Source organism: Equus caballus, chromosome 7 (genome assembly GCF_041296265.1).
Source record: "Equus caballus isolate H_3958 breed thoroughbred chromosome 7, TB-T2T, whole genome shotgun sequence".
NCBI lineage: Eukaryota > Metazoa > Chordata > Mammalia > Perissodactyla > Equidae > Equus > Equus caballus.
Genome location: NC_091690.1, coordinates 13,547,627 through 13,562,018, shown reverse-complemented (window position 1 = coordinate 13,562,018; position 14,392 = coordinate 13,547,627). Strand labels below are relative to the sequence as shown.

At 33.2% G+C, this 14,392-nt stretch overlaps 1 protein-coding gene across 5 annotated transcripts in view; it reads right to left on the bottom strand.

The window, feature by feature from the left end:
* DYNC2H1 (dynein cytoplasmic 2 heavy chain 1) overlaps nt 1-14,392 on the bottom strand; it is a 292,362-nt gene that overhangs the window by 210,239 nt on the left and 67,731 nt on the right. For 3 of the 5 annotated variants that reach the window (XR_011440431.1, XM_023644714.2, XM_023644715.2), the window contains exons 43-50: nt 13,387-13,633; nt 12,301-12,452; nt 11,118-11,262; nt 9,784-9,886; nt 9,038-9,205; nt 3,720-3,850; nt 1,993-2,241; nt 1,294-1,402 (exon numbers count right to left, since the gene is read on the bottom strand). Coding sequence is in view for 4 of the 5 variants with exons in the window: in XM_023644714.2 (XP_023500482.2) it covers nt 1,294-1,402; nt 1,993-2,241; nt 3,720-3,850; nt 9,038-9,205; nt 9,784-9,886; nt 11,118-11,262; nt 12,301-12,452; nt 13,387-13,633 (1,304 nt within the window). In the remaining variant the exon portion in view is untranslated. The remainder of the gene's footprint in view (nt 1-1,293; nt 1,403-1,992; nt 2,242-3,719; nt 3,851-9,037; nt 9,206-9,783; nt 9,887-11,117; nt 11,263-12,300; nt 12,453-13,386; nt 13,634-14,392) is intronic. The other 2 variants (XM_023644716.2, XM_023644717.2) reach the window with 2 other exon arrangements.

Here is a 14,392-nt window from a genome sequence, read left to right as displayed (position 1 = left end):
ATGAAAACAATAATTACTGTGTTAATGGTTATCTGGATGGTTGCTTTCACAAAACAAAACCAAAAAAAGGACAAAAAGCCTGCATATCTAGTCTACTAGTTTATCTCAGCCAACATGAACACGGTCTCCATCTAGTCACAATTCAAGCAATATGCAGGGATATGCACCTTAAAAATCAAAATAGGGCTATTCTATAAAAGGGCACAAACATTTCAAGCTTGCTCAAGACCTACCACTTTCACGACGGCATCACCCCTCAACTCTCCAACAAAAATTGACCTACCACTTGTCTAACTAGAATCCCGATCTGTACTTCTCATTTGGGCACTAAAGTATAGATTACCTCACGTTATAAATTAAATGTTTTCTTCAACCAAAGCTGTTAAATTCTAAAGAAAAGATTATTTCATTTCAGAGTCTACCTAGCATGATGCAAAATAAGCATTTAATGAAAACTGAGTCGAACATGAGCATCATTGTAACTTTGTCCTCAGGTCTCCACAATGGAACAACTCACACATTGAAACTAGCTTTTAACAAGGTTTACTGTACTTACATAACAAAATACTCTTGGTCCAAGTTTAAAACTAAACTACCTCATACCAATTCTATTAACAGTGATTACTTATTATAAAAAGATTCTAATAAATTTCATAAATTCTTCAGGAAAGGAAGAAATATGGGAAATGGCAGGTATTCTTCCAAGGACACCGCCAAAAAGGTCTAGTGGCTTTTCAGCGACAATACCAGTATACCTCTTTTTGAGAAATGACATCTCATATATCTGGAATATATCTGTATTCATATATCCATATTAAGGCCATATCATAATCATTCAATCATTCCACAAATGATGGACAGTGAAGTCCTATCAAATTTTTTGTTACAAATTATACATATTTCCTTACATGCTAGTTCTTTTATTTCTGTGTGTTAAAATTCTATGATAACAGAATTGCTATATCAAAGGATATGGCACATTTTAAACACAAGTACTGATTGATAACTTTCCCAAAAGTTTATAACAGATAACAGTCCCACCAAAAGTGTATGAGGGCCAATTTTTTGGTACATTCACCAATATTCAATATTAATAATCACTTTTATATAATTCTTCAATCCCTTGGTTTTATAAAAATGAGATTTTCAATTCTCCTGCTCTGAGCATGTTTAATCCCCTGTCACCTTAGTAAAAGCTATGCCAAAAGTTCTCTGAAACATAATTTTACACAAGATAATTTTACTTGAATAATTTTTACTTTCATTTTCTTTGAACAGAAATCATTCACTTGCCTGAAGATAAAAGGCTATTGATCATCTCCAAAAATGTCGGATGAACAAACTGGTAATCCTCCAGAAGTAAGACTACCTGCCGTGCTTCAACACCTGCAAGATGCAGCACCTGCACAGTAAGACAATATATTTTGGTACCCAGTAAATATTTTTGGCACAGTTAAAAATTCTTTTTCTGTATGTAAACTAAGTCATTTTTAACTTATTACATACATTTATTGCCTATATATTATATATACAACAATAAAATATTATAATATATTAAATACGTATTTGAGCAATCAAAATTAAAAATCAAACTTTAGCCAGATAGTTTGGAAAGTAAATCTAGTCCTTGAACAAATACTATTTGGGGAAAATTTTAATTATTTCACAGCTAGGACATTAAAACAAAAGGTAGAGGATCATTTTTATATATACCCACATACGTCCTATATAAATTCCCTCCTTTTGTTTATCTTTCATTTCCATCTAACATCCCATAATCTGGGGTACCTGAGAGCTATAAGTCCTAATAAGAACCTTTTCCTATCTGTACATAAAAATATGATTTTCTAATAATCATGGGGAAAATAATCATCAAAATTAAAATAAACACTATGTTGCACATCAGAGACCTAAAGGTTTTTAAAGCCTTCTAGAATAATAACTAATTGTGATTTAAAACCAAAATAAAGTAAATGATTGTGAGTAACTCACATGTTTGAGATCATTTTTGAACTGCTTCAGTTCATAGCCTCTGGAAATCTTTGGAGAAAACAGCACTGCTCCATGCATATGACTGACTAAAGAAGTGATGGTCCGACGACCCACACCACTGCGTCCTGCTAACAGAAGTGAACCTCCAGGAAAACTCAGCACTCTATCTATCCTAGACATATATTCCAGGACTTCTTGGAAAAGTAAAATATCGAAATTCTGGTTATCTCGTCCATAGTGAATAAGACCCTTTTAAAAAATCACAAAGAATATTTTATCATTAATATAAGCCCTAATTACATAATAAAAACATTAATTATCTAGATTAAGATACTATATTTTTGGGGGCCAGCCTGGTGGCGCAGCAATTAAGTTCTCAAGTTCCGCTTCAGCGCCCGGGGATTTGCTGGTTCAGATCCAGGGAGGAGACCTATGCACCGCTTGTCAAGCCATGCTGTGGTAGGCATCCCACATATAAAGTAGAGGAAGATGGGCACAGATGTTAGCTCAGGGCCAGTTTTCCTCAGGAAAAAAAAAAAAGAGGAGGATTGGTGGCAGTTAGCTCCAGGCTAATCTTCCTCAAAAAAATAAACAAATAAATAAAAATATATTATATTTTTGACACACTCTAGAAAAAGGGTTAAGTGACTACATGTCATCTTACACTCTACATTTTATCTATCCAGTAATCCAGCTTTATGGCAATTTGTTAGGAAAAACTTACATGATGTCAAACAACTTCAAGCATCCACAATAGTCAGTTACTTTTGGATACCATTAATACACTAATTTACTAATACATTAGTAAACTGCAGTATGAGATAGCAGGTTAATTATAAAAATTTCAAAATCTCTGAAATTTTACCAGTTGTTACAAATCAAATCAGTGTGCACAGACCATAAAATGATCCCAAAACTCTAGAAACCTAGTGCCTAAAAACTATTTTGTGAACTCTTGTTCTTATGCACTGCTTGGGAAGGAATCCAAAGCCCACACACTTGGTATGCCCCGCCAGCAACTATGTGATAGAGTGAAGCAAGAGAGAAAGGACAACCAGACTTCATACATTTAACAACTTGCAACATTCCCAAACTTTGCAGTATTCATTGGAGGCAAATCAATCAGTTGAGCAGACCATGAAAAGCTTCTCTTAATATAAAATCCACACTAACTTCCAATACAAATATTAATTTTTAAAGCAATCATATATAATATTGTTTCTTCTTTATTGTAATTAAACTTAAAGAGAATTTTTTTAAAACCTCTCTAGGACAGTGCTACACAAAGTTTCAGTGACTTAGCGGTATCATCTACATCTGGGAGCCTGTGAGAAATTCGGATTCTTTGGGCCTCACCTATGGAATCAGAATTCTTCGGGACGGAAGCCAAAAATCAGCATACTTTCTGGTTCTCAAAGTGATTCTGATGCTCACTAAAGTTTGACCACTGCTCTAGCATGATTTCCCAATTAATATTAAGCCTCATTAATATTTCCAAGATCAGATACCTTATGCCAACCTGTATCTTAGCAATTTTACACATATCTGTGTAAGTACATGTGTATCTAGTTAGATCTGCCACAATGAACTAATTGCAAAAGATAAGAACTAGTTTTGTCTTTTCTATGGTCTTTCACTCCACGTCCTCAAAAAGCTTGCAATAAATATTTTAAAAATGACTATAATCATAACCAAATCCCAACTCAAATTCATGATTCTAATTATACCTTTTTAATAACATCCTTGAGATCTGCAGAATTTAGTTTTCCAAGTGGTTTTCCATGTGGAGGCAATGGCTGTCCTGGGGCTGCCCTTGTTCCTGAATTATGTCGGGCTCCCCACGTAACATAGAAACTATCTGTAGAAATATAAGATATTTTTATTTTATATGTGTCATTTGTAATAGGAGTATCAATAAACATATTGATTACTAAATTATTTTTAAGTTAATTAGTCCAAATAAGATTATCTATGGAAAAGCAAAGATAAATTACTTTAAAGCATGCCTTGGAAGATCAATAAGATCAGTAAAGATGCAAAGACCTTACTGCCATACCAAACTCTACCTAAAAAGTTACTGATGGTATCCCTATTTTATCTTTGACCCCCCACTTCTCTTTCCTCAAAAGAAATGGCTTCCTTCTAACTTTTCCTTATGATTCCCCCTTCTACTCTCAGTTTGCCCCATTTTCCTTTTCCTTCTCCAGAATCTCCACATAAAAGTTGTAGGTTAAAAATAACATAAAATCAGCAATAAAATAAAGTGATTTATATAAAATCGGCAATAAAACAATCTCAAAATTCTCCTTGAGAAAAAAAATATAGATTTATTAACACTACCAAGAGCCCTAGTTCTAAAATAAAAGAAAAATTAACCAAATTTTAATAAGAAAACAAAAATCCCATGAATCTCCCTTAAATTTGCCTATAGAAGTATTCCTGTTACCATACAAGGAAAATCTGTTCACCGTTCTACTGAACATTTCCAGCCCAATTCCTCTGGGAGACTGTTCCATCAAGTATCCTCCCTGTCACATGCTCAGCTCAACAGCCTTACCTTCCTTAGACTCAAGTTACTTCATGTTCCTCTCCTTCCCTTCATCATTACGTTTCTTACATTACCTTCTTATTATCTTTCTTCCATTATCTTCTACCTGCAGGAACCACTATATTAAAACTCTTATTTGGGAACAACACTACTGCCCTAATCATCAAACACAAATCTTCTTTGTAGTCATTACTCCAACATGACTCGTGTTCATCTCCTTCTTGAAGCTTTTTTCATTGGATCTATATGCCCACACTCATCAAGCCACAACCATTATTTCTTTTCAGCTTTCTGCTTATCCTTTACATTTTAATTTTCCTTGGGATCCAAATTCAGCCTGTTATTCTTTAATTCTAAACACTACCCTTGAATTATTTAATCTTATGCTGTGGATTAAATTATCAACTATTTTATACCAAAAACTTATACTACTTATCACTAGACAAGTCTCTCATGCTATAGTCTAGTCCCATATTTCCAATTGCTTAATAGACATAGAATACATGCATTCATTCATTCAACACTTATCTATAGAACATCTGTATTTAAACATTGTACTTTTGTTAGAGATAAGCAGACACTCAAAAAGTTTACAAACATTCAAACACACGTATAAAACTGAACTCATTATCTTCACATCTCATCATTTCCCGCCTGGACTATTGCAGTGGCCTCCTAATTTGTATCCCTGCTACAAGTCTCTGCCCCCTCAACCATATCCTCACTGCTATTAGAGTAACATGCACAAAAACAAAATCTGATTGTGCCACACCACTCCAACATTGCATATAGTTTCCCACTGCCTAGGAAAAAAATTAAAACATGAAACTCCTAATCAAAGCCCTTTGCAATCTGGCTCCACTGACTGCTTGAATCACCTATTTCCCTCTGCACCCCACTACATACTCCAGCTTTCTCAAGCCTTTGACTCTTTGCATATTCTTTTTCCTCTGTCTGGAATGCCTTCTCCTCTTCTTCACATAAATAGTGATCCTTTAAGATACAGTTTGACTCTCTGTAATTGCTCAAAAAAACTAAAATCTTAGGTGTTAATCTAACAAAATATGTACAGGACTTGTATGTTGAAAACTATACAACACTGATGAAAGAAAGCAAAGAATATCTAAATAATGGACAAATATACCATGTTTGTGAATTGGAAGACTCAACATAACAAAGGTAAATTTTCCCCAAACCACTATACAGAGTTAATGGAATTCCTATCAAAATCTCAGCAACATTGTTTATACAAATAGACAAAATTATTCTGTTATTTATATTGAAAGGCAAAGGAAGTGAAATAGCTAAAATAATTTTGAAAAAGAAGAATACAGTAGGAGAAATCAGTCTATCCAATATCAAGACTTATTACATAGCTACAGTAATTAAGACACTGTGGTATTGGTGGAAGGACAGATACACACTTCAATGGAACAGAATAGAAAACCCAGAAATAGACGTATATAACTAATTTTTGACAAAGGTGCAAAAGTAATTCAAGGCAGAAAGGTAGCCTTTTTAAAAAATCATGCTAGAGCAAGTAGACATCCAAAGGCAAAGAAACAAATCTTGACCTAAGTCTCACTCTTTATATGGAAATTAACTCAAAATGGACCAATGACTTAAAACTATAAAACTTTTAGAAAAAATGTAGAAGAAAATCTTCAGGATGTAGAACTAGACAGAGTTCTTAAACTTGACACCAAAAGATTCTTAAAAAGAAAATTTAATAAGTTAGACTTCATAAAATTAAAACCGTTTTATCTGTGAAAGACCCTATTAAGAGGATGAAAAGACAAGCTATGTGGGGGGAGAATATATTTGCAAACCACATATTTGACAAAGGGCTAGTATCTACAATATAAAAAGAACTCTCAAAACTCAACAGTAAAAAGATAAACAATCCAATTAGTGAATGGACAAAAGACATTAAGAGACGTGCCACTGAAGAGGATATACAGATGGAAAATGAGCACATGAAAAGATGTTCAACTTCATTAGCTGTCAGCAAAATGCAAATTAAAACCACAATGACATATTAACACAAACATATCAGAATGGCTAAAATAAAAAATGACAACACCAAATGCTGTCAAGGATGCAGAGCAATCAGATCACTCATATATTGCTGACAGGAATGTAAAATGATACACCCACTCGAGAAAACAGCGTGGCAATTTTCTTTAAAACTAAGCATACAAGTACCATCAACCTGCAACTGCACTCCTGAGCGTTTATGCCAGAGAAACGAAATGTATGTTCATACAAAAAGCTGTACAGGAATGCTTGTAGCAGTTTTCCTCCTAATAGCCAAATACTGAAAACAACTGATGTCCTTCAACAAGTAAATGGTTAAAGAAATGGTACTACATCCGAATACCTTCTCAGCAATAAAAAGGAACAAACTATTCAAACGCACAACCACCCACATATATCTCCAGAGAATTATTCTAAGTGAAAATTAAGATTCCTGAAGTGACAAAATTAAATACAGAACAGGTTAGCAGTTTCCAGGGGATGAGAGGGGAGTGAGTGTGACTACAAAAGTGCAACATGATAGGGGCCGGCTCTGTGACATAGTGGTTGAGTTTGGCATCACCCACTTTGGTGGCACAGGTTGGGATCCCAGGCACAGACCTACACCGCTCATTGGCCATGGTGTGGTGGCATTCTACATATAAAATAGAGGAAGATTGGCACAGATGTTAGCTCAGGACGAATCTTCATCAGCAAAATAAAAATTTAAAAAGTGCTACAAGATAGATCCTTGTGGTGATGTTCTCTATCTTAAATATATCAAGTCAATATCCTGGTTGTGACGTTATACTATAATTTTGCCAGACGTTACCACTAGGGGAAACCAAGTAAAACATATATATGCTCTCTCTGTATTAATTCTTACAATTGTATGTGAATCTACAATTATCCACGAATAAAAAATGTATCTTAAAAAATTTCAAAGTAACTTCCTCTAGCATTTGTCCCGAATATATTCAGAAAAGTTGTACTATATGTAAAATACTTCATGCTGTATTGTAAATACCAGTTTAACCATCTGCTTGAAAAAATCTTTGTGGTATCTATACACACTAGCAATAGCTATCATTGTAAGCAAGGACTTTCATATCTGTGTCTGCCATTACATTACAAGTTTCTTAGCACAAGAATGTATCTAGTTTATTATTAATAAATTAATATTCTACTATGTGAAAATCCTATTTGCCTAGATCTAATATATCAAGCCTCTATTTTTAAAAAGCACAACTCCCCATTGAAAAGTAAAACAGTGAAAAAAAAAAGCATATGTTATTTATGGAGTCCTAGATAGAAGATTGAAAGATACCAAACTCTAGAGAATTCAGATACCCAATAAGACACCAGTACTATTTAATGCCCAAAGGATGTGCCACTTTCTTTGCAAGAAGAAACACTACTAACCCAATTTTCAGGCTGAGAAAGATGGCACCATTTAAGAACCAAAGCCTCTCCACACTAAGCCATGAAAACTACAGGCCACAGTGACAAACCCTTACTCAAAATCAAGCCAACTCTGAACTATTACCAGGCTTCTCTGAGCACTTCATCCTGCTTTAGGTTCTTTTGAACTCATTTCCTGATTCAAAAACTCAAGCAGCACCTAGAAAATTCTATCACTCTCAACGTCCTTCTCACCTTCCAGATTCCCTTTGTTTCTGCAATTGTGACCCTGGGGTCACTATCAAATCTAGAAATGTACTATATAGAATGTATTATATCAAATATTTTTGAACGTGTTATATGAAATATTTTTGAAGCCTAGCTTTATAGTCTAATAGAATAGAAAATCATTTTGTAGCTTGAAAGCAATTTTACTGGAAAATATTGCCATATTATGGTCTTGTTTTATCAAAGGCTCTTTTACCAGGATGATTTTCATCTTAACGTGCATTACTCCCACTGCCCGTTTTCAAAATGCATACTGGTTATTAAGCGGTAATAGCTGCAAATGCAACACAGTTGCTTTGACTGAATGGTGTTATGCTTTGCTTATCATAACAATGGGTGAAGCTGGTAACAAGAATAGATAAGAAGTTCTCTGCTAATGACATTATCAGTAGTGACAGGAATGAGAATGGTCATTAGTCTTAAGCAAAAGTTCATTGTAATCAAATATGGATTTTCACAATGATCTTTAAGTTTCATACATAAATGGCTATTTAGAAAAAACACTATTAATAAAAATTCTTCAGGAAACACAATTCTGAATTTCAAATGTAAAACACTATGACCCAAATCCCCTTTTTCTGAGAAAACTATTATTGTCATCATATTTTGTTTGGAACACAATTATTGATATCTAGCAAAAAAGACACAGCAGCCCCTTTTGGTAAAAACAGCATTAAAATTATCCAAAGTTCTGATTTGTTTAGATATATGAAACCATGCTACTAGTAAGAAATATAACTTTAAAGTTCTTATAACATTTATATATTTACATAAACTCTATAACTGTATTACCTGCCATATTGTCTAACACATCTGAGCCCCAATCTCCTTGAAACACTGATGTTAAAATGCTGTCAAATAAATGAAGTTCCTTTGCACCAACAATTTTGTCACGAAATAAGCGCCGTGCTTCATATGCTACAATTTCTAAAACATAATCTAGTGGATGGTTTGAGGATCCTAAAAAATGCAAAATTTTCTTTAATTGTAATAAAATTCAAATGATTTGAAAATGGTCTGTTTCAACATAATGTTAGAAAGAAATAGAGAATGAGAATCTACCTACCATAATTTTGGCATCAGGTAAATAGAAGGAAAGGGGAAAAAGTTAAAATTCATTTTGTTAATGAGTGGGTAAATTTTTTTGATTATTTGACAGATACACTTAGCACTATTACCTCTAGTTGTTGAATAAAAATATCAATCCCCAAAAGCATATTAAACATGCTTTGACTACAAAGAATAATGGTTTAATTTTTCCCAAAATCAAGTCTTAATAGTGACAATCATAAATAGTTCAGAAGAGAAAACATAATACAGTATTATAATTTTAATATTAAGGTTATTCAAGGTTAATATTTAAATTTAATATTAGTACTATTTTAAGTATAATTTTAAAATACTATAACCAGCTATAATACTCATTTAATGTATCTATTACAAATACAATATACAGCTTAAAGACACACACACAAACAGAGACACAGCGGCATTCTAAACAAGGATAAGTCATCTGAAATCATGAAAGCAAAACTTACCTCCTTCTAAATCATATCTGAATAAGCCAAGAACCCACTGGGTAAGGATGCAAGGAGTAAAGAAATAGTGACTATAATCATCAACTGTAAATTTGGCCCGTACCTGAAAAAGAAAATATAGTAAATTGATGTGTCAACTTTCTAAACATGTAATCACGCTATAAATTTTTTAGTCACCTTAGAGTTACAGGAATGCCAATTTCCACCAGCAGGTAGAACTGTATTTCAAGACAACTGATTTCCTTGGTTATCTTGTATATTATATTTTACACACTTAAAAACATTATCTAAGAGAGGTTGTTCATAGGCTTCAACAAACTGCCAAAGATTTTGAACTTTTAACAAATCAAAGTGCCACTCTTCAATATATAACCAGTAAAGAGCCTGTCCCTTCCTCTCCACATATGGAGCCATCGCTCTTATTCTGGCTTTGATCAGTTAACATTTGAATTAATTCAGAAAAAAAAAAGGAACTTCTTGCTTTCTAACTTATCATTCCTCACTTCTACTCCAATACCATAAAATCTCTTCCACAAATACTTCCATAACTTTCACATGCTATTCCCATTACCTAAAAAGACCTTTTTCATCTGCAGCCACTGTGTGAATTTCTATTCATTTTTCAAAATTCAGATCATATTTCACCTCCTCTTAACAACTACAACATAAAACAAAGTTATTGACTCCATCTTCTATGCTATCTCTGTAACTTGTGCATACTGTTATTGTTATACTTATCATGCTGTATTAATAGTTTATTTATACGACTAGGTCCCTCATTAGACTGTGACCTTCCAGAGAATAGAGACTCAGTCATCTTTGCATCCCTAGGACTAGCACTGGAAAGAGAAGGTACTCAACAAATGCCTTCTGCATCCTTGATGCCTATTGTCAAGTACTGTCCCACTTTACCAAGGAAGGATACTTTAGACATTTGCTCACAGGTAACAGGAAAGAGATAAACATCAAAGACTACTCTCGGATTTGAAGCCTGGAAGACAGAAACTGAGAGAAGTCAGGAGAAAGATCTAGTTTTAGAAAAAAGGTGAACTCCGATCTAGATATGCTAAATTTGAGCTGACAGCAGAATAACCATTCACCCACTGATTCATTCATTCAGTCTTTACTAACAGTCTATCAGAAATTGTGCTGGGGAAAATAATAGTGAATAACATACACAGAACATCTGCCCTCACAGAACTTACTCGCTAGTAGAAAAGTCTAACAAATAACAGGAAAAGAAAGTCTGCTTATCAACATAGGTTAGGATTAAAGGTAGTCCTTTGGGGGTGATACCAATAGACATGAAAACTACAATATAAATGAATAGATACCTGTTCATACACTTGTACCATAGATCCTGCTAAGAGATAAATCTTTGATGAAGAACCCCAAATAGAATGATTTTTCAGATTTTTATGTAGAACAGGTTCCAAATATGCTCCACAAATTGTCTGTAATTGCTCTCTTTCTGGGTAACTAAAAAATGGCATACAAGAAATAAGTTGAAATAAATCAATATTCTAAATTATTATTTTAATGTTAAGTTATAGCAATGGTTTTCAAACTGTGCTGCTCTGAGACCAAGATACCTCCAGATCTCAGGTTTACTCAGGGGCTGAGGCCAGGCTCAAGGTCCCTAATTCTCACTTCAATCAAATTAGATCCCTAATTATCTGTTGTCAAATACTGAGGGTCCTAAGAGAGGATTCCAATGAAGTTACCTAAAAACATGATTGTTTGAAAAACCACTAATCTTCTGAAAGGGCCAAAAGGAAAATTTTGTTTAAGAAAAAGCATTTTAAGTACAGCCTGTACATAGAGCAGTAATCCACTTCAGAACTATAAAAATAGAACTAATACAACAAATAAAATCAACTTCTTTATCTCAAACCAGAATCTATTTAAATAGAGCTTAATTGGTGGCTGTAACAGTTCTAAAGAAGAATGTAAACATTTCTAAAGAAGGTGCAATTAGTATGAAAGCATAAAAACAAGATTTTGTAAGAAAAAATGTAACGGAGACAGTGCCATAACCGTAAAATTCAGGAGTCCTGCAACAATTATGGAGCATGGAGATGGATAGATATATTAGGATTAATGCTATCAGCCACTAATACGACCTAACTCTACCTTGTTCAGATTTATATTCTGTTTTTAGTGATCTTCATAAAAGTTGATAGCATTTTTGTTTTATGAAACCCATAAAACATTTAAATCTAAAATTCACCATTCAGATTCCTGATACTGACATTTTAGAACAGAGATGATACAAAACAGTTCGATTTTATTTCTAACATATAAGAAGCATTGACTAAAGCCTTTATCACCCTAAATTACTGCCTGACTGTAGGCAAGGGCAGGAAAAAGAAATAATATCAGAGCTTAAGTTTGACTATTTTTATATCCTACATTTTGAAGAAATATCATAAACAGATAAGCACTAATAAAATGCAAATATATAAGATGTCTCCCCAAATAAAAAAGAAATTTTAAAACACTAATTAAGATACATACTCTATAGCACAAAGACGAACAATAGAAGTAAATCTGGTAGTCAGCTTATGTCTTCCCAGTCTTCCTCCAGCTGACATAGAAGCCACAATTTGAATATTTTCTAAACCAACCCATTCCAAATTTTCATCATAAAATCCTTGATATGTCAATACCTATTTGAAAATAAATGTATTTTAAGTATTTTATGCTTAAGATTTTCTAATGATGATATTGTATTTTTTTCATAAAATTCAATTGTTTCCAAATGCAATCATCATCCTCTACCTAACTCAAAAATATAAGACTGAAATATATTTGAAATTCTTGTGTCATTGAAAAATGATACTGTTCAAGACTCTATGTTTAACTAATGTTAGCTGAATTATCCTCATTTTTAAAATGCTTTTCTCTCTAACAAACATTAAAATCCAGATGATAGTATAAATCCACCAGCAATTTTCAAAAAGAATCAAAGAAATCAGGAAAAATATAAGGAAAATATTTTGGTTTTTTTCCTATAAATATTTTATTATATTCTACAGTTACATAATAAAGCTAAATTTGAACCTACATAAGCTTAATAAGTTCTAATTTAGAATTGAGGGTTTCTAATGTAATGTAAATCACATAAAGAAAGAAAATCTTCCACATTGGCTGAGAATGTATGGTCTCCAATAGTTATATAGGCAAAGAGGGAGACCAATGGGCTAAAGCAGCCCAAAAGGGGCATGACTGAGGAAGTCTAACTGCTCTCAGAAGAATGCATACCTAAAGAAAGAAGCAAAAACGTCCCCAACTCCAGCACCATCTCCAGCTTCTGCTTTCCTCCTTGTTTTAGGACAAGGGAGAGGTGATGGGTATAGGGTAAAGCTTGTTTCTACTCTTCCTGACATATGTCATCTCATTCTAATACCAACTTCTAAAGGGAGGAAGATCAAAGAAAGTAGCCCTGGAACAAGACTGAGAAGCTTCAAGAGTTTAATTTCCATGATACATGCTAGATAAAACTGGCTCTAAGAATGAAAGCAGATTTTCTACCTATAAGAAAAGTTAATGAAATTAAATTATTTCTAACTATATCAAAACACTTCAAGTAATAAGACTCACCTGTTGTAGGAAAGCTACCAAAGTACTGGTCCCCCATTTATCAAGCTTGGGAAGGTTGATATCTTTTAAGTACAAAACAAGTCTTTCACAGTCTTTTGGTCTATATACTCGACCAGTATTAGTACTGATCACCATGCAAGTCTGGCTCAATTTCTGCAGGAGATGTCGAGAAGTAGTTTGTGCACTACAGTGAACTGTAGCGATCTGAGTGGACCGGAGTTGGGAAAAGGCATACTTGAGCAGCATCCTATAAAAGATGTATGACATTTGACTTGAAAACTCAATCAATAAAATACTTTTTATATTCAATATAAAATTTATATTTTATAACAAATATTTCAGTTTCTAGATTATGTATGATGATATTTAAGGAGAAAGTAGTAAAGATTGATATGATTTCCATAATTATCATGGTAACTTTCTAATTTTCAGACTGGAAAAAAATCAATTCATATTTTAAGGCATTCTTTGGACTCTTCAGCAAAGAAAACAAAGGTCACAGAAATAATTTAGTTTGATAAAGTATATATAAAAGACACCAAGTGTTTTCCCCACAGTTGAAAGATTTTAAGATATTAAGTTCTCCAAGTTAAAAAAAAATTACTATGAATTGAATTTTTTAATTACTACTAGAAATGTGAAACTAATAATCCATGTCTCTTTTATTTTCCAGAAACTACACTCACTAGGCACTAAATTAAAAGCTATTTTTAAATAGATAGCTAACTTCAAGATTCATTTTTTATAACTAAAGCAAATAGCAACTTGTGAGTATATCTAAGGTATTCACTTTCTGTTTGACTGTATGCACAGATTCTTTTCAAGGGTATCTTCTCACGTTGCTCTCTTTCCATTAGAAAACACAACCTGGCAGAAAAAAGGATGTATTCTTCTCAATAGTCATATTATTTTTACAAGTAATGGCAAAGAAGAGTCCTTCATTAAAATGTAAATGATAATTTAACCAAAAGAAAGGTAAAAGCATTTAACAATCATCTTAAAAGAG